Here is a 21,207-nt window from a genome sequence, read left to right as displayed (position 1 = left end):
CTGAGTTTCTCCGCAAAGAGTCCTGCTAAAGCACCACTTTAATTCTTGTGTTTACCAGAGATTTGCTCGTACGAACTAAGTCATTCAGCATGAAAAAAGCATAAAACATGACTAATCAACTAAAGAAAATCCAAGTTGACTAAGACCAAAACGACCGATTAGTCGATTAATCGACTAAGAGGGAGCAGCCCTATAAAATATAACAAAATAAAGCTGCCTTGCCAAGTTGGAACCACTTCTCGATGCCCAATCCTAGCTAAGAATATATACGTGGTGGTGGATACATCAACCAATGTGTCCCTGAGCAAGACACTTAACCCCTAGTTGCTCCAGAGGCGTGCGACATGTAATATGTTATTTGACCTTTGCCTTCACGGCCTGCCACACCCTCCGGGTGGTGGGAACGAGGGCGGTGGCGAGCTGGCAGACCCCGGCGGCGAAGCCTCTTTCTGGGCAGAAGTATCCCGCGGCCACGGTGCCGAAGATCTTATCGATGGAGGAGTTGGAGGGCAGCGTGCAGTTAAAGATGGAGAACTGCCTCTTCAGACGCTGGGGGATGTCGTTCCTCCCGCCGCCGGGGTGGATCATGGCCGCCACCAGCTGTTGAAGAGGTTATCAATCACACAATCATAAAATCACACAATCATACCATCACACCATCACACAATCATACAACCACACAATCATACCATCACACAATCATACAATCATACCATTACACAATCATACCATCACACAATCATACCATCACACAATCATACCATCATACCATCACACAATCATACCATCAAACAATCACACCATCACACAATCATACAATCATACCATCACACAATCATACCATCACACAATCATACCATTACACAATCATACCATCACACCATCACACAATCATACAACCACACAATCATACCATCACACAATCATACAATCATACCATTACACAATCATACCATCACACAATCATACCATCACACAATCATACCATTACACAATCATACCATCACACAATCATACCATCACACAATCATACCATCATACCATCACACAATCATACCATCACACAATCATACAACCACACAATCATACCATCACACAATCATACCATCACACAATCATACAACCACACAATCATAAAATCACACAATCATACCATCACACCATCACACAATCATACAACCACACAATCATACCATCACACAATCATACACAATCACACAATCACACCATCACACAATCATACCATCACACAATCACACAATCACACAATCATACCATCACACAATCATACCATCACACCATCACACAATCACACCATCACACAATCACACCATCACACAATCATACCATCACACAATCACATCACACAATCACACCATCACACAATCACACCATCACACCATCACACAATCACACAATCATACCATCATACCATCACACAATCATACCATCACACAATCATACCATCACACAATCATACCATCACACAATCATACCATCACACAATCATACCATCACACCATCACACAATCATACCATCACACAATCATACCATCACACAATCACACCATCACACAATCACACCATCACACAATCACACAATCATACCATCACACAATCATACCATCACACAATCACACCATCATACAATCACACCATCACACAATCACACAATCATACCATCACACAATCACACCATCATACAATCATACCATCATACAATCACACAATCATACCATCACACAATCATACCATCACACAATCACCATCATACAATCACACCATCACACAATCACACAATCATACCATCACACTCTTTACTCATTTAACTAGAATGGAGGATTTGCCGTGTCGTTGTTGCCAAAAGTGTCAGGGGGAATGAGAGGGGGGAACGCCAGAGCAGGGGGAATGAGAGGGGGGAACGCCAGAGCAGGGGGAATGAGAGGGGAAACTCCAGAGCAGGGGGAATGAGAGGGAGAAAGGTAGCAGAAGAAATTCCTTTTTAAACCAAACCATAGCGATGTGAATGCAGCCTGAGCCCACAGAAAATGTGTATTAAATTTGGATGTACAATTTGTGAATGAAAACAAGTGGAATTATGAATGAATGTGATGTGATGATACCGTTAATTAGAAACTAAAGTCCACATCGTTTGTAGCTGGAGGAAGAAAGTGAAAGAGAGCGTTTACCTGAACATCCACCACGGTGATGAACTCTCCGGGACGATCCAGGCTGTAGAAACCTCCCTGCTCCATCAGCTGGCGCACAATCTCATTGGTTATCTGAAGGGCACGGAGGCGGGAAGAAACTAGACTCAGTGATGTGATTGGTTACCCAGGTGGAGGTGTTATTGTGTGTGTGTGTGTGTGTGTGTGTGTGTGTGTGTGTGTGTGTGTGTGTGTGGGGTGTGTGTATCTGTGTGTGTGTAGGTGTCGGGGCAGGTGTGTGTGTGTGTTTGTGTAGGTGTCGAGGGTAGGTGTGTGTGTGTGTGTGTGTGTGTGTGTCTGTGTAGGGACAGGTGTGTGTGTGTAGGTGTCGGGGGTAGGTGTGCGTGTGTGCATGTGTGTGTGTCTGTGTGTTGGGGCAGGTGTGTGTGTGTGTGTAGGTGTTGGGGCAGTGTGTGTGTGTATGTGTGTGTGTGTGTGTGCATGGGTGCGTGTGTGTGTGTGTGTCGAGGGCAGTGTGTGTGTGTGTGTGTGTGTGTGTGTGTGTATAGGTGTTGAGGGCAGGTGTGTGTGTGTGTGTGTGTGTGTGTGTGTGTGTGTGTGTGTGTGTGTAGGTGTTGGGGGCGGGTGTGTGTGTGTGTGTGTGTGTGTGTGTGTGTGGGGGGAGGGTGTTTTTGGGGGAAGTGTGCACTTATGTGTGTGTGTGTGTGTGTGTGTGTGTGTGTGTGTGTATGTAGGTGTCAGGGGCAGTTGTGTGTGCGCGAGTGTGTAGGTGTTGGGGGCACGTGTGTGTGTGTGTGTGCGTGTGTGTGTGTGTGTGCGTGTGTGTAGTATTTTAAACTGTCTTATCAAATTGTTTTCATTCATTAAACTGTTTCTTTGTAAAGCACTTTATAAATTGATTTGAACAGTGCTAACTTCTGTATTATCTGTAGCAGAAGATAAGAGCAGATCAGAATCTATACTTCATTAATTAATTCAAACAAAAACAATACAACAGATTTTACTTCTTTGGTAAAACTTAATATTTCACAAGAGGCAGCGAACAAAAAAGAGCAAAGGAAACGATCAAACAGAAAGAGGCGACCAATCAGAGCGCGCGGGGGGCCGACCTGGTCTCCCCATTCGTTGATGACGGGCATGTTGATGTCGTCTATGAAGACGGTCATCCTGCGCCCGGCCGGCGGCCCGTAGGTGGCGCCCATGCGTTTGTCGATGTAGCTCTCCACGGTCCTCTGGAACATGCTGGGCAGCGTGGCCGACGAGAAGTTCACCGTCTTACTGAGGTGGAGCTCCGGGTCCAGCTTACTGGTGTAGCCCTGGGGGGAGGGGTGGGGGGCATTAGCATTAGGCTGCATCTCCCAGACCTCTCCCGGTTTGTTATTTCTCCCGGAAACTCCCGTAATTTGCAGCACGGTGTAATGGGAAAATTACATTTAAGCACGATTCCTTATATTTTTATGTTTAATTCATACTTTACTTCTCTCAAAAATGCTGAAAGAGTTTATCTCATTTTCCACATGTAGATTTTGATTCTAACTTTGTGAGACATGCAGTCTGGAACATTATGTGAGCTGTTAGCCTGAACCGATAAAGGTACAAGGTCACCCCAAAACAATCTCATGTTTTCCCATGCCAGTTAAGATGTAACTGGGGGGTGAAAGTCGTACAGAGAGGAGGAGGTGAGATGGCTCCAAGATGTCTCTTGCATTTCTCTGATTGTCTTCATGTGTATCAGATTGCCTGTCAAAACTGTAGCGTCATACTAAGCCAAGTGTGTGTGTGTTGTCACTCTGAAGATGTATATAAGCCTGGTGTTCTGTTCACTCATTGGAGAAACTGACTCCACACTGGGCTGAGGCCTTTTATGAAATCATGTTGATCCTATATTTGCAAATATATCTTTTTTTAATAAAATACAAAAACCCGATTTGGTTTTAGTCTCAGACTTTCTTATTTGTTTCTAACAATTTTTATTTATTCTATTTACTAAACTCTGAAAACTCTTCCCCCTGCTGCAAAGGAAACTTCCACGACAACGGCCCAAAACTCCTTTATCAATAATCAGACCAATATGTTTGTCTAATGTTGATCAGTTGCCAGATCTTGTATGAAACACCCTATTCACACAATCCACCATTTCCAATGTTCAACCTGTTTGTCACCTCAACCTGGCAACCTAGAACCCTCAACCTGGCAACCTAGAACCCTCAACCTCTAGCCCTCAACCTGGCAACCTCTAGCCCTCAACCTGGCAACCTCTAGCCCTCAACCTGGCAACCTCTAGCCCTCAACCTGGCAACCTCTAACCCTCAACCTTGAAACCAATAGCCCTCAACCTAGCAAACTATAACCCTCAACCGGGCAACCTCTAACCATCAACCGGGCAACCTCTAACCCTCAACCTGGCAACCTCTAACCCCCAACCTGGCAACCTCTAACCCCCAACCTGGCAACCTCTAACCCCCAACCTGGCAACCTCTAACCCTCAACCTGGCAACCTCTAACCCCCAACCTGGCAACCTCTAACCCTCAACCTGGCAACCTCTAACCCCCAACCTGGCAACCTCTAACCCTCAACCTGGCAACCTCTAACCCTCAACCTCTAACCCTAAACCTGGCAACCTCTAACCCTCAACCTCTAACCCTCAACCTGGCAACCTACCAAATATTTGTATCAATATCGGCCTTAAAAACCCTTTATCCATCGGGCTCTATTTAGTATCTGAAAAGAACGTTTTTGAAAAGAAAGACTTCCTCTCTGACCTTAATCATGACTGTCTTGGCGGTTCCCTGCTCTCCGATCAGCAGCACGGCCTTCCTCTGCTTCACGATGGTCTGCATCAGGAAGTCCGTCCTCACGTTGTCCACGTTGGGAACCAGGATGGACGAGTAGTCGGGGACGTGGTCTTTGGGGTAAACGTACTCTGGCACCTGCAACATGCACAGACAGTAGGTAACGTTCAGCATCATGTCGACTCGGGGAAAGCATCACAAGTGTTTTTCATCCCTCCTGTAGTCCTCCTATATATATATATATATATATATATATATATATATATATATATACATATATATATACAATGCATCAAATGGCAACATTTATGTTAAAAAATGTCCATGGTCCCTAACAAATAAAATGAATAAATAAATGTATAAGAGATAAGACTCAGAATATGTGGAAAATGTCATTGAGAAGAAATTTAGAAAAACATCAAGTGTTGTGTCAAAGAGTCCTGAACCTGTGGTCATGAATTTGTGGTCATCTGATGTCAGGAGACATCAGATGAAGTGTGTGTGTGTGTGTGTGTGTGTGTGTGTGTGTGTGTGTGTGTGTGTGTGTGTGTGTGTGTGTGTGTGTGTGTACGATAAAGAGACAGACCTGGTTGGACCAGTGCTCCCACTGGCCCTGCTCGTTGACCGAGAACTCAAAGATGGTCTGCTGGTCCTGGGTGAGCGGCAGGTCCAGAGACGAGCTGTGGTTCTTCAGACACAAACCACAAACAGGACTGTTAGAGCCCCCCCTAGAGGACACGTCACACTTTACACCACATCAAGGGCGCACACACACAGTCAAAGACACACACACACACACACACACCAACACACACACAGACATACACACACCAATACACCGACACACACACACCGATACACCGACACACACACACGTCTATACACACGTCGACATACACACACCAACACACGCACATCAACACCAACACACACACACACATACCAACACACACACACACAGACATACACACAGCGACACACACACAGACATACACACACCGATACACCAACACACACACACACACAATACACACACACACGTCTAAACACACGTCGACATACACACACCAACACCGACACACGCACATCAACACCAACACACACACACACACACACACCCCAATACAGACACACACCCACACACGCACACACACACACACACCCACACACCCACACACGCACACACACACACACACACACACACACACACACACACCCACCTTAAGGAAGGCCTCCATCTTGGCTCTGTCGTCCAGCTCCAGGACCGCCCCGAGAGACCACATCACCGCAAAGACAAAAAGACGGCCCACGTCGCCATGACAACCCTGTTTCTCATCCGCTGCTGGGAGCAAACCCTGAACACACACACACACACACACACACACACACACACACACACACACACACACACACACACACACACACACACACACAAGAACAAAGACAAAAATTACAATTAAAACAGCAGCACGAAACCATCAGGTATCCGCCACCACAAGCCAGTTAGAGTGAACGGTAAAGAGCTTCCCGCTGAGAAAAAAGAAATCTCCACTCTGCCACAGCGCGTCCGTGTTTACCGCCGGCGTCGTACCTGCAGCAGGTCGATACTCTGTCTGATGTACATACACTCCAACACCTGCATCTTAGGAGACACGGCAGTGGACACAAAGTCCAACAGGTCCTGTGGGAGGGACAGAAACACACATTTAAATCAGATATTTTTAGATTTTCTCAGGGCGCTTTCACACCCAGAAGTCTGTGGAAACTCGGGGGGGTGAAGTTACAACATCAGCAAAGTGGTTTAGCCGCCTATCATGTGTAAGGAGGCGTAATGCTTTAACCAGTCCATCCAGAAAAATGCAGCGTTTTTTTGTGATTGTTGTGGGGCAAAAATCCTTGATTATGCGGCACGATTTCTTAAAAAAATGCGATGGAATATGCTCTATATGATATTTATGCAATTTTATGCGATGAAATTGCGGGAACTTGCAAAAACTGCGGATTGATGAAAAAGAGAGAATATATATGCTATAAGATATATGCTAAGACTTTTTAGCAACGAAAATGCGGTGGATTATGAAATCATGCATGCCCCGCATATTTTGCGAGGAAATCGGCAATTTATGCGGAGAAAGTGCGGGATATTTGAAAAAATGCCGCCCCCCCGCATAAATATACAGACTTTGGCTGATTATGCGTTGAATTATGCAATCGCATACCGTATTTTCCGGATATAAGTCGCACTTTTTTTCCTACTTTGGCTGCTCCTGCGACTTATTGTCAGGTGCGACTTATATATCAAAATATATATAATTTAACATGTTTTTAAATGTTAATTCATACTGAAAACATTACCGTCTACAGCCGCGAGAGGGCGCTCTAGGCTTGTGACAACTAGAATGCTGCTCCTAAAGACAACTGAGAAAGAAAAGAGAAACTGCAGGTAGTAAAATATGCAGCCCCGAAAACGGTAATCGAGCAGCAGAAAGAGAGTTTGAAATGAGGGAGAAACTTGTGAGGGGGACTGGAGAAAAGGTGATTCTTACTGCAATGAAGAAAACAAAGAAAGCTAATCGGCTAATCGCGGGCTGAAAGCTAGATGGCCAGAGGTGGAGGAACGAGTCACAGGTGGGGGCTTGAACAACGGGCCAACGGGAGGGGCTGGTCAACGGTGCAGTTACGTCTCCCCGCCCTGCTAGTTGTTCTGTGTGACTTATACTCCGGAGCGACTTATAGTCCGAAAAATACGGTAATCGCATTTTTCTGGAGGGACTGACTGATACTAAAATGAACAAATGAAAGGTAAAACTCACGACCAACCTAAAAAGGGATATATATGTAAAACAGTGACTGTGATGTATTTTCTCTCTGCAGGTTTATTTTTTAACAGAAATGAAGAGGAGGAGGTCAGTCCACCTGGTAGCAGCAGTGGAAGCAGAGTGTGAGGGCCTCGGCCTGCTGCTCCGGGAGAGTCCGTAGCCAGGCCTGCAGGACGGGGCTCCAGCCCAGCACCGAGGAACTCATGAACACCATCCCGTTCCTGGACACCGTCGCCGGGGACGCGTTGTCGATGTTGTGCGGCTCGAAAACTATCTGCAGGAAGGACACGGAGGAACACGGCTTCACTTTGGATCTCATGCATGACTCGGACTGAGTTTATGTTTGTTTCATAAGCATAAATACAAATCAGCTCAATGGTGTTTTTTGCCCCCAACAGCGCCTAACCCCAACCATAACCAGTGCCTAATCCTAGTGCCATTGGGGGCAAAAAAACATCGATAAACTACAAATCATGTGAGGATGTGATAGAAAGCTGTAATGGCTTTTATAAAAAACTCACCCAAAGGACATACCAAATGGAAAAAGGAAACGTACAAAATCACCAGTAGGATAAAAGCAGAGATTGATTTGGTAAATATGGATGATGCTCAAAGACTGAGATGGCCGTTCACATATTAAACGTATAAATTAGCCAATTACTGTATCTAGATAAAGCTCGGGAGAAGAGGAAAAAAATCTCTTCATCGAGATGAATTGTAGATGAGAATTTGTTGTTTGTGTGTGGTGTGTGTGTGTGTGTGTATATGTATATATTTGTATTCATGTATTTCTCCGAATGATTTGTACATGCGACAGGAAGATTTTTGTTAAATAAGTAAATTTGTTATGTCTTGTAATCCCATGACACAGAAATAAAATATAACTAAGTACATTTGAAGCGTTCAAATGTTGCAGATAAAATTGTAATTTAGCCATATTTACACTATACACAAGATCAGATGTTTTTCGACAGCAGTGTAATACTGTTTTCATACGTGAAAAACCACGGTGTCACCTTGCAGCAGGGCGCCATGGGGATCCGGTCTCCGTTCGCCAGCGTCAGAGTTTTGTTGTCGTCCAGAACCGAGTTCAGGTTCTCGATCCAGATGGCGTCTACTGGACCGTCCAGCACGATCCAGATGTACTCGCCCTGGGACACACACACACACACACACACACACACACACACACACACACACACACACACACACACACACACACACACACACACACACACACGGAGTTACAATGCTGTTATCAGCTCAGAACAGGTTCATCTGATTCAAGCGCAGTTAAGACAGATGCAATTTTGGCTTGCACCCTTTACTCTTGTTTTCTATATGATATTATAATATATCAGTTATTGGGATCCTCCATCATCCGTAGCATGGAGGCTACGCGGCCCCCCCTCTCTCTCATGTAGACTCCACACTTGGTAGCACCTGGCAGAGAGCCAACTTCATTTGCTCGGGGCAGTCTTTTCTGAAAGGGTACAGACTCAGCAATCAAAGCTCAAGAATCAGCAGTAAAAGGAGCTTAGGCGACAAGAAGTACAGTCCCTCCCTCTGTAAGCTCAGCTGTAAAAACCCTGAGTTTTTCCTCACAGACTGCTCGTCACTCTTGTCTCGTTATTTTGCAAAAGAATGAAGAAAATAACGTAAAGAACTCCAGCGCTGTCACACAACCTTAATTTCCAGCTTCATCACCGGACACCAAAGAGATTTTCCACAACGCTTGCTCTCACTGGCTTTGATGCTTTGCAAGCGCTCTGCCGAGACTACATATAACGGGTTGACACTAAATGTTTGATTTAAAGACAAATGGTTGTTTCATGTCAGTGCAAAGTAGATAACTATTGTGATGACCCCTCCCAATCTGCCTGCCTGTCATGTTCTGCTCCTTTGTCTGCAGGTTCTGGGAGTGGGCAGGTAGGTGGAGCTGGGAGGGTCGTCTGTGCCTGGCCATCGGGGCGTGGCTGACAGAAGGCATAAAAGACGGCTCTCCTGGGAGTCTCACTCTCTCTCAGCTGGTCCTCCTGCAATCATCCACCATTTTGTTCTTTGTTTGGTTTGTTGCACTTTACAACACACATCACACCATTCATTCACTCGTCCACACATGGCAAACCTTGACTGATGTCTTCTACATTTACACACCCCACTATTGTATTTATGTTGAGTTAATTTGTGTTGTTAGTTAGTTTTATACTTAGTTTTATATTTAGTTAAATAAACTACTTTTTGGTTACTCTGTGTGTGACCTCCCTTTTGTTGCCAGACCTTGTGCCAGACGGTAACAAAATGGGGGCTCGTCCGGGATTTTTAGTGCTGGGGAAACTGGTAAATGTTAAAGAAAAAAAAAAAAAAGAAAATATTTTGGGAGAGTTTTCAGTCTAGTAAAACACTAAAGATCTGCTATGGAACCGGTTCCTATGCAACCAGTAGGAATCAGATCGGATTAGAACGCACATTTCGGTTCCACTTAATGTGTCGACTGAAATATTTTCCCTGTGTCGCTCCAAAACAGACATAAAAATATCCCCCTTTCTCTGTAGTCTTCCGTTAGCTAGCTACCGTATATGTAGAGCTACTTTTTAAAATGCCATATTTTCCCTCTGGGCTCACCAAAGCGGACGTGAAAGCATATTAACCATTCACTGCACGTGATCGCTAGCAAACATATTACACTTTTCAGTATTTCAGGAATCGGTTTAGGAATTGGAATCGTTTTAAAAGTACCAAACGATACCCATCCCTATTAATCTGCTCTGAACCCTCCCTCCAACCTTCTTGGCTTTGAGCGTCTTCCTCCACAGGGTGGAGAAGATGCCGTCGGTCCAGTCGTTGGTGGTGACGTCCAGCGTGCCGAACATCTGCGAGGCCGTGATGGCTTTAGGGTTCATCCTCATCTCGCGGTGGGGGGAGCCGCACTCCGACATGGCCTTCATCAGCGTGTGGATGCAGGCCGTCTTCCCGGCGCCGCTGGGACCCAACGTCATCATACCTGCACACACACACACACACACACACACACACACACACACACACACACACACACACACACACATACACGTTCTTTACAGGAAACAGGCTGAGCTTCCTCGTCTCCTGAGACAGCATGTAACTGAGCGCACCTTCCTTCTTCAACGTTTAGATTTTAAAGTGCTCTTATTATGCTTTTTGGCTTTTTCCTCTTCCCTTTATTGTGTTATTTATCTTTTTTGGTGCATGTTATAGGTTTACAAAGTGAAAAAGCCCAAAGTCCCCCCTCCAAAGGGACTTACCATCTCCAACAGAAAACACTGTTCACCAGCTGCTCCAAACAGCTCTATTGTAGTCCAGCCTTTACTTCAGAGACCAACGTGGTCACTTTGGAACACACGTTATAATGCTCACCTAGCTGCTAGCATGGCACGCCCTCATACTCTGCTTCTGACTGGCTAGTAGTCCTTACCTAGGTACTGTCAGGGCACGCCATCATACTCTGCTTCTGACTGGCTAGTAGTCCTTACCTAGGTACTGTCAGGGCACGCCCTCATACTCTGCTTCTGACTGGCTAGTAGTCCTTACCTAGGTACTGTCAGGGCACACCCTCATACTCTGCTTCTGACTGGCTAGTAGTCCTTACCTAGGTACTGTCAGGGCACACCCTCATACTCTGCTTCTGACTGGCTAGTAGTCCTTACCTAGGTACTGTCAGAGCACACCCTCATACTTGTTGTGCAGTACAACAGAAAGATGGTGTTTTTTGAGGTCTTTAAGACCTTTTCTATAGCACCACCTTAAGGACTAACTTTACGTGTTTAGCTCCATTACCGTTCCTCAGGACGTTTGGTTTGGTTGTGTGTGTAATGATGGGTACCGTGTCGGACTCTCTGCGTCTCGTAGAGCTGAACCAGTTTGAGGATCCAGGGGGGATGAGGGATCAGACCAGCCTGCTCAGCCTGACTGAAGATGGACGACTCCAAGTCTGGATAACCGGCTTTATCCAGAACTACAGACGAAGATTGTAACAAAACTAGTCTCCAAAACACATTCATATGAAGGAAAGACACTGCCATGTGCTTGAATGAATAGAAAGGACAGCTATAGAATAAAGCAGTCCCCTTACGGTTAAACTTATTATGGAACAGTTCCAAAATGCAAATGTTTGCGTTTGTCTCCACGTCCAAAACCCCTCTGATTAGAAACTCTACGCATAGTTTGCATCAACAGAGTGATGTTCTGAGTGTGTGTTTCAGTGTGTTTTGTAGTGAGAGAGAGAAACTTACCGATACCAGGAAACAGATCATTGATCAGACTCATGAACAGAGGCTCGTCCTCGTCGACCTACAGAGACACGGAGAGAAGCTACGTGACGATAAAATCAACATAAGTCACGACAGCGGTACACCAAGACAGCGTAATGCATTACAAAAGATATGTAAAATATTGCACATGCCCTGCAGGGGCGGAGCTAGACTCTCAGTACAGTGGGGGCGAAGCTTCATCATACAGCAAAAGCGTCGGCAAAAGTGAACAAAACTTTGAAAACGCGACAGAAATTAGGCGGGCCAACATTTTTTGTGAACCTAACTTAATATCGGGGCCCGATCAAAAACTGTAAGGGGCCGGATTTGGCCCACGGGCCTTGAGTTTGACATGTGCTTTAAACAATACTGTAAACACATTGTAGTTTCTGTGATCTATCTGTAGTCCAGGCCTCTGTGTTATGTTAGCATCATAAGCACATAGAATGCTAACAAAGTGAATGTCTTATCATTTCATTTAATGTGTTTTTATTAGTGATGTTACCCGTGAACCCTCTGCTTCGAGGCATGTATCGAAAACATGAACCAATTTGGAATGAAGCTTTGTATCGGAGCTCGATTCGTTTGGAGATAATCACGTGACCAGTGACGTCCGAAGCTTCGTTTCACACACACCCACGTCACTGCTTCCAAGTTCAATTAAAAAGCTGTGCGAGCAGCGTGACACGGGGCTGGGGTTGTTGCAGTAGAGAGTCAACAGAGTCAGGAGAGTTAGTGAATAGAGAGATTATTATAGCCAGTAAGAAAGTGTATAGCCAATAGACAGTTCATAGCGAGTAGCCTAGTTCATAGTGAGTAGAGAGTTTATAAAAGAGAGTTTAGAGTGCCTTCTGCACTGCCTATCTCACCTATTTGGCTGAGGAGACCATGTTGCTCTAGGCTACATAGGCTTAATCACAGAAATGAGTGTGCAATGTGCAATGTGTTCTTCATTCATTTCCCTCCCAAATTGATGTATTTGTTTTCAAACACAAGACAGTTCACAACCAAAATCCTAACTTTATAGTTCTTTTTTTTTGGCGGAGAAGGCAATTACATTTTTATTTATGCAAGGTCCCACATAGCTTAGTTATTTATGTCATTATTTATTTATCAATGAATTCATACTCAAAATGTATTCATCTTCAACTCTAAAGTAGAGTTTAGATTCTCTGCCCAAGCCCGAGCCCGCCAGACTTTTGGGCCGGGCCGTTATTTTCCGCCACTATCCTGGGCCGAGCCGGGCCAGGCCGGGCCCTTGATCAAGCTTTTGTGTTTTTTACTAGGCCTATAGCCTAATTGGGTGGGGAGAAAGCTATGTTATAATCAGAAATAGGAGAATTACCTTTGAGCAAGTTTGGAGGAAAGTCGGAGGTATGGAACCATTTTAAACAAGTCGTGGGCAGTGACAACATGTGTCGGCTTTGTTGAGTGCATTAAGTGCGGCACGCTGTCGCCTATAACAGCAAATAAAACGGGGACTTGGATGATGAACAGACACATGAAGCAGGCTCGCCGTGGCAGAAAGATGATAGTCAGCCTTCAACGTCTTCTTTTGTTACTTCTCCAAGCGTGAGGGCGAGGCAAGCCCTCACAGAGAAATACGTTGAGTTTTTTTTTTTTTTTACGTTTCTTCATTCAGATCCATTTGCGATCCGTTCCATTCTGAATAAACAAACAGCGCAGTTTACATGCTTCGTCCTTGTTGCATTATTCATTAAGATCATTTTAAACAGTTCAAACAACTCTGAATTGAATGAGAACGTCAGACGTATTAAAAAAGTGTCGGGTTAAAATCGGGCTCATGATTCGCACGCACGCACGCACACACACACACAGACACACACACACCTGCCCCCAACACCTACACACACGCATGCACACACACAGAAACACATGCATGCACGCACACACACAAACACACACCTGCCCCCAACACCTACACACACACGCATGCACACACACAAACACACACGCACACACAGACACACACACACACACACACACACACACACACACACACCTGCCCCCAATGCTTACACACACACAAACACACACACGCACGCACGCACGCATGCAAACACACAACCACACTCACGCACGCATACACACACACAACCACACTCACGCACGCACACACACACACACACACACACACACAGACACACACACACACCTGCCCCCAACACCTACACACACGCATGCACACACACACACACACACACACACACACACACACACACACACACTCACCAGTTTGGAGAGGTTCATGTCTCTCAGGACTCTCATCACCACAGTCGGCTCTGGTTCTGACGGGTTGGATCTCTTCACGGCGCCGAGTGTCCTCAAAACGGACAGAATGTTCCTCAGACCGAAATCATAATGGACCTGGTGTCACAGACACACATCAGGATTCAGACAGTGTATGGTGGTCAGGAAAGAACAAAGGGAAATCACACTTTGGGCTTTAGAAGGTGCTCTTAGTGATGGGACCCGGTTTTTTAGGCTGCAGCATTTTTTGTCACACAGCAAATTGTAGCCTAAAAAACGGGTCACATCACTTAGAGCAGGGATCTTCAACAGCTTCCCTGTAAAGATGAAGAATTTACCCTTCTTGATAAGATAGTTAATGTTTGCTGTATTCTAGTTAACATGTGTCCAAGTGTTGTTGTAAGGCCAGATGAAACCAAAAAGTGTGAATGCTAAACTGCATCAAAAATCGCTGTTTTGAATGTGGAAAATGTCATCCACATGAATTGTGTAGATCCAAAGAGTTTTGACCCTGTGACCTTAGCAATAAACAAGCCGTTCTGTAATGTTGCTGACTGTCGTTTTGTGCTCCTTTAAAAAAAAAAAAAAAAAAAAATTATTTATTTATATTAATATTAATTTATATATATATATATATATATATATATATATATATATATATATATATATATATCTATATATACATACATACATATATACATACATACATATATATATACATACATATATATATATATACATACAAATATTATTATATGTTTGTTATGTATTATTATGTATGTATATATAAAAATGTGTATATATAAAAAAATATATATATATATATTTAAATCTTTCAGTTCAGGCACCGTTTTAAAAGTATTGTTTTTGCACCAGGAAAATGTTGTGTTTTCCCTTTATCTTCTTCTCTATAAAATGTGTCAACTTTTCAGCCCTTCTAAGTGTGCAGAGAGCCCAGGAGAAATTTTTTCTATTTGGTGTGTGTGGTACCCTCCTGAGATTGAACATGTTTGTATTTGGTGAAGACATGCAGGAAACCGTCACAGGTCGGACTCAAACCCTGGACCTCTGCGTCGAGGCATAACCCTCCAAGTATATGTGCGCCTGCTCTACCCGCTGAGCCAACCCGGCCACATCCCACTTTGTTTTTAGCTAAGTGCTAAAGGCTAACGTTGGTCGTGTGGTCTAACCTGTTTGGAGAGCTGCTCCTCACACAGCTTGTAGAGGGTGTAGAACTTCCTGCTGAGGACCTGGTTGTCACGGAAACCTGCGCTGGCCAGTTTGACCCTCATGATGATGGCTCGGTCCGGGACCATCATGGCCACCGTGCGAAACTGGATCTTCAGGTTCTCTGGCAGCTCCTGGCGACCGGCGTAACCGGGGTTCTGGAGGACAGAGAAGTTACTGGTCGAGTCTGAACATTGCAGACTGATGTCATGAAGTGGTGTATGTATGACACGCCAATCCGTACGCCGTTATTGGCGTGTTATCAAGACGCATACTCGCATTTTTCCCCCTCTCATTCGGGAGAAGGAGAAGCCAGACCCACGTGACGGGTTCGTCCAATCAGCTGCCATGTGTTGCGTTCGTCACGCTCATCCCGCTCGTCATTTCCGGTAAGTGTTTTAACATAAGTGTTTATTTTTGGGACAATACTAACCATCGAAAGTAGGCACTACGGCAGGAAGTGGTCAGTGCACGTTAGCAGTGTACTGACGGCAGTATCCCGAATGAGATGTAGCCTATTTTTTGAGTTCTTGGTTTTATCGCTACAGGAATTCCGTTCTAAAACATTCTGATCACTCCTGTGGTAATTTATCCTGGCTCTACAGCCAACAATGACTAAATCCATGTCATTTCAAAAGCTTAGAAAGATAGTCAGTACATTTGTGTCTGAGGACATTTACATCTGTTACCCCCCAAAGAGCTCTGTTACCATGGTGAGGAAGATGCCGAACTCCGGGTCCATGTCGACCACGTCTCCGTCGGTGAAGACGAACTGCTTCCTCTTGTTCTTCTTACACTGCAGAACCACGTAGATCTGCTGGGCGGCGACCGACAGCACCGGCAGCTCGATGCGGTTAAACTCGTCGAAGCAACCCCAGGCTCCAGACTGGGCCAGACCTGCAGGGACACACACACACACACACAGAGACACACACACACACAGACATACACACACACACACACAGAGACACACACACACACACACACACACACACAGAGACACACACACACACACACACACACACACAGAGACGCACGCACAGACAGACAGACATATACACACACACACACACACACACACATAAGACAACACACTCACTGCCGAGCACTAGATAACACACACACTGCCGAGCACTAGACAACACACACACTGCCGAGCACTAGTCAACACACACACTGTTGAGCACTAGACAACACACACACTGTTGAGCACTAGACAACACACACAGCCGAGCACTAGTCAACACACACACTGCTGAGCACTAGACAACACACACACACACACACCTTTGTAGATGCGTCCGAGTCCTCTGTAGTCCATCTGGTCCGAACAGTTGAAAACCACCACGTATTTCCCCAGACAGCGACCCATGTCTTTAGTGGTCTCGGTCTTACCTGAACACACACACGCACAAATACACACACAGACACACACACACACACACACACACACATATACACACACACACACACACACACAGACACATACACAGACACACACACATATACACACACACACAGACAGACAGAGAGAGACACACACAGACAGACACACACAAACACACACACACACACACACACACACACACACACATCCATACACACACATCCACACACACACAGACAGACATACACACAGACAGATACACACACACAAACACACATTCACACAGACAGACACACACAAACACACATTCACACACAGAGAGACACACACATACAGACAGACAGACAGACAGACAGACAGACAGACAGACAGACAGACAGAGAGACAGAGAGACAGAGAGACAGACAGACAGACAGACACACACAGAATTAGAGCAACATGCAAAAAGTCAACATAAGAAGATTTCCCAGGAATCCTGAGCTGTGTTACCTGTTCCTGCAGGACCGGCCGGAGCCCCCCCCATGCTCATCCCCAGAGCCTGAGACAGAGTGATGTAACACCTGGACACATGTGGACACGTGGACACATGACACAGATACAGCTTCATTTATTCCCAGAGTTTCTACACTTCACTTCGACATTTACACATTCATACTGTCATCGATGACAGAGGGAGCACACTGACAAAGGCTTACGGCAAAGTGGGAGAAGCATAAAAATGCTAGAGGAAAAATATTTGAAATAAGAAGAGAATAAATAGAATAAAAAAGGACGAGATAAGACGCGTTTGGACCTTGGAGCATTGCTGTTATGATGGCGGATTTGCACCGTAATATTTTTATTAGTAATCTTCTGCATGTGTGTGTGCTGCTGTGCGTCCCTGTGTGTGTAACAAGCATAGTGTGTGTGTGCTGTGTACGAGCCTAGGAGCATGTTACTAATGCTCTGTTAAAATAACAATAAAATGCTGCGTTATTGACTTTAGACCAGGTTTTAGTTGGTCAATGGCGAGATCACTTCCCGCTGCCTCAAGATAGCAATACGCCCAGAATGCACCTGAACACACCTCCCTGCAAGACCAGCACGCCCAGAATGCACCTGAACACACCTCCCTGTAAGACCAGCACGCACAGAATGCACCTGAACACACCTCCCTGTAAGACCAGCATGCCCAGAATGCACCTGAACACACCTCCCTGTAAGACCAGTACGCCCAGAATGCACCTGAACACACCTCCCTGTAAGACCAGCACGCCCATGGGCCACAGATGGGTGCAGGTGCATTTGCTATTTAAACGACGTGGGTGCTGGACCAGAAACTGACAAGTGCGTCGGTCTTAAAGGGGTGATAGAATGATGATTTAGGGTATTTTACACTGTTCCTTAAGGTCTCCTAATAGGGTATGTAACATTGGTTAGGCGGAAAATTGCCTGAATGCTATTTTATTAGGCCCTTAACTACCCTATGAATATGGCTCTATTTGGAACAAGAGCTTTTCTTCCAAATATCGTATGCTCATTAATATTCAGAATGAGCTACGTGCTGATTGGTTTGAGCAAACTACATAGAAACACAAACTCTCATATTTCAGACACTGCAAAGTTATACATTGTTTATCGGGCTATTCCATTACAAAATTCACTTCTGAAACTTTATGCGAGAAATCAACTATGTAAAGCTCAAATATGGGCCACTTTACGAAAATGGATGGCTAATTGCAAATTTTGTCCGACTGTGTGTCGGAGTTCAGCAGCCGGTGCTGCCTGTGTTGTTGCCTCGCCGCCCAGCCTGCCTTCCTTCAGACCCCGGCCTGCTGTGAGCTACTTGGAGCTCCGTCACGACTGGCAACCCACAGCACTCCATACCCGCGCAAAGTCACCGTGTCTTGGGCTAATGACAACCAAATGCCCCTGCTCTGACAGAGCTCCAGGGATTACAACTCCCCTCTTCCTGCTAGCTAAATGCCCGGTCTATCAATGAGACTCGTGGTCAAGCGGCGTTTATTTCCCAAATCGTTTGTTTAAATAACTCAACACATTATAATTACACACATTAAAAGATTAACTGAAACCGGTGGTAAGAGATTGCTGGTGTAACAAGCTCGCTGACCGTGCTCTCACTCACATACACCGGGCATTTAGCTAGCAGGAAGAGGGGAGTTTCAGGCCCTGGAGCTCTGTCAGAGCAGGGGCATTTGGTTGTCATTAGCCCAAGAGACAGTGACTTTGCGCGGGTATGGAGTGCTGTGGGCTGCCAGCCGTGACGGAGCTCCAAGTACCTCACAACAGGCCGGGGTGTGTGAAGGAAGGCAGGTCGGGCGGCGAGGCAGCAACACAGGCAGCACCGGCGCTGAACTCCGACACACAGTCGGACAAAATTTGCAATTAGCCATCCATTTTTGTAAAGTGGCCCATATTTGAGCTTTACATAGTTGATTTCTCGCATAAAAAAGTTTCAGAAGTGAATTTTGTAATGGAATAGCAGAGATCTGCGCGACCTAGATTCAGAAGACTACCTGATCTCAGGTCAGTTGTGTAGCCTATGTAAATGTTGGGGCGCGACCGTTCTCTTAATACACCCATGGGCTGACAAAGGTTACGGTTTTTGGGAGGTTGACGTCAACTTCCAGCTTTGTTGAGATTCGCCCGTTTTCAGCGGCAGTTTCAAAATATGAGATTTTCATAGTAAAGGGGTGTCAGTGGGACTTTGAGCTTCTATTTACCCACCGAACTGTCGTTATTCAACTATGACAGGGTAAAATCGGTTTTGCATTCTATCACCCCTTTAAAGGTCCCATGACATGGTGCTCTTTGGATGCTTTTATATAGACCTTAGTGGTCCCCTAATACTGTATCTGAAGTCTCTTTTATATAGACCTTAGTGGTCCCCTAATACTGTATCTGAAGTCTCTTTTATATAGACCTTAGTGGTCCCCTAATACTGTATCTGAAGTCTCTTTTATATAGACCTTAGTGGTCCCCTAATACTGTATCTGAAGTCTCTTTTATATAGACCTTAGTGGTCCCCTAATACTGTATCTGAAGTCTCTTTTATATAGACCTTAGTGGTCCCCTAATACTGTATCTGAAGTCTCTTTTATATAGACCTTAGTGGTCCCCTAATACTGTATCTGAAGTCTCTTTTATATAGACCTTAGTGGTCCACTAATACTGCATCTGAAGTCTCTTTCCTGAAATTCAGCCTTGGTGCAGAATTACAGCCACTAGAGCCAGTCCCACAATGAGCTTTACTTAGGATGTGTCATTTCTGTGTCTGAAGCTATTGAGGTGCAGGAGAGAGAGGTCCATGATGTCTCTCTCTCTTATGGGTGGGCCAAATTCTCTGGGCGGGCAAAGCAGAGAAAGGGGAGGTAACCTTGCTCCTTATGACCTCTAAGGAGAAGATTCCTGATTGGTCCATCTGAGCTTCATTTTCTCAAAGGCAGAGCAGGATACCCGGGGCTCGGTTTACACCTATCACCATTTCTAGCCACTGGGGGACCATAGACAGGCTGGGGGAACTCATATTAATGTTAAAAAACCTCATAAAGTGAAATTTTCATGCCATGGGACCTTTATACTAGCAAAGACACTTGGGTCGGGCTTTGTGCTGTACCGGGTGTAAGATAGGTCCCTTAATGTGTCAGGTGTGTGTGTGTGTGTACCTGTCTGTCAGCGGGGTGATGACCAGTCGGTCCGTACAGCCCAGGTACTCGTTGCAGTAGCTGAACTCCACGTCTGTGATCTGGATGACACATCTGTCCGTCTCCTCCAGGAAGTAGAACCTGGACTGTTTCTGCCACTCAAAGTCGGCTGCAGATCGCACGTTCAGACACACCTGTCGTACAAAATAAAACATAATAATAACACATGATACTTGGGTCCATATTAAACCATATTCTCTCGTCCGTGCGTCGAACCCACCAGCTCGTCGAAGATGTCCCTCTGGTGGACATGGATGGTGATGAGTGTCTCGTACTTGGTCCTCTCGTTTCTGCTCAGCTCCCTGGTCGTCATGTCGATCAGCTCGTTGAGGATGTCCAGGAACTTCTGATTGGTCGTCTGCATGATCTGTCAGCCAATCAGATAAAAGGTAGTAGACAGTAAAAGGGGAGAGGATCTGCGTGGCAATGAAAGACATGTTTTCCCTCCAGAGGTGGAATGTAACTAAAGTACATTTGCTCCAGTACTGTACTTCAGTACCAGATGTTGAGGTACTTGTACTTTACTTGAGTCTTTTCTTTTCATGTTAC

At 45.3% G+C, this 21,207-nt stretch overlaps 1 protein-coding gene across 1 annotated transcript in view; it reads right to left on the bottom strand.

Annotated features, from left to right (window-relative positions):
• The window catches only part of dnah5l (dynein, axonemal, heavy chain 5 like), a 119,540-nt gene that overhangs the window by 42,779 nt on the left and 55,554 nt on the right, over positions 1–21,207 (bottom strand). Inside the window, exons 44-62 of the mRNA XM_028570014.1 lie at positions 20,879–21,025; positions 20,620–20,792; positions 17,444–17,514; positions 16,855–16,962; positions 16,277–16,464; positions 15,531–15,725; positions 14,323–14,457; positions 12,052–12,109; positions 11,643–11,774; positions 10,567–10,784; positions 8,797–8,931; positions 7,878–8,054; positions 6,553–6,642; positions 6,182–6,316; positions 5,548–5,649; positions 4,932–5,099; positions 3,278–3,484; positions 2,190–2,282; positions 364–600 (exon numbers count right to left, since the gene is read on the bottom strand). Coding sequence (XP_028425815.1) covers positions 364–600; positions 2,190–2,282; positions 3,278–3,484; positions 4,932–5,099; positions 5,548–5,649; positions 6,182–6,316; positions 6,553–6,642; positions 7,878–8,054; positions 8,797–8,931; positions 10,567–10,784; positions 11,643–11,774; positions 12,052–12,109; positions 14,323–14,457; positions 15,531–15,725; positions 16,277–16,464; positions 16,855–16,962; positions 17,444–17,514; positions 20,620–20,792; positions 20,879–21,025 — 2,769 coding nt within the window. The remainder of the gene's footprint in view (positions 1–363; positions 601–2,189; positions 2,283–3,277; positions 3,485–4,931; positions 5,100–5,547; positions 5,650–6,181; positions 6,317–6,552; positions 6,643–7,877; positions 8,055–8,796; positions 8,932–10,566; positions 10,785–11,642; positions 11,775–12,051; positions 12,110–14,322; positions 14,458–15,530; positions 15,726–16,276; positions 16,465–16,854; positions 16,963–17,443; positions 17,515–20,619; positions 20,793–20,878; positions 21,026–21,207) is intronic.

The sequence above is a fragment of the Perca flavescens genome, chromosome 22, assembly GCF_004354835.1.
Source record: "Perca flavescens isolate YP-PL-M2 chromosome 22, PFLA_1.0, whole genome shotgun sequence".
Classification (NCBI taxonomy): domain Eukaryota; kingdom Metazoa; phylum Chordata; class Actinopteri; order Perciformes; family Percidae; genus Perca; species Perca flavescens.
The sequence above is the reverse complement of the archived record's forward strand: the minus strand, read 5'-3'. Positions and strand labels throughout refer to the sequence as shown.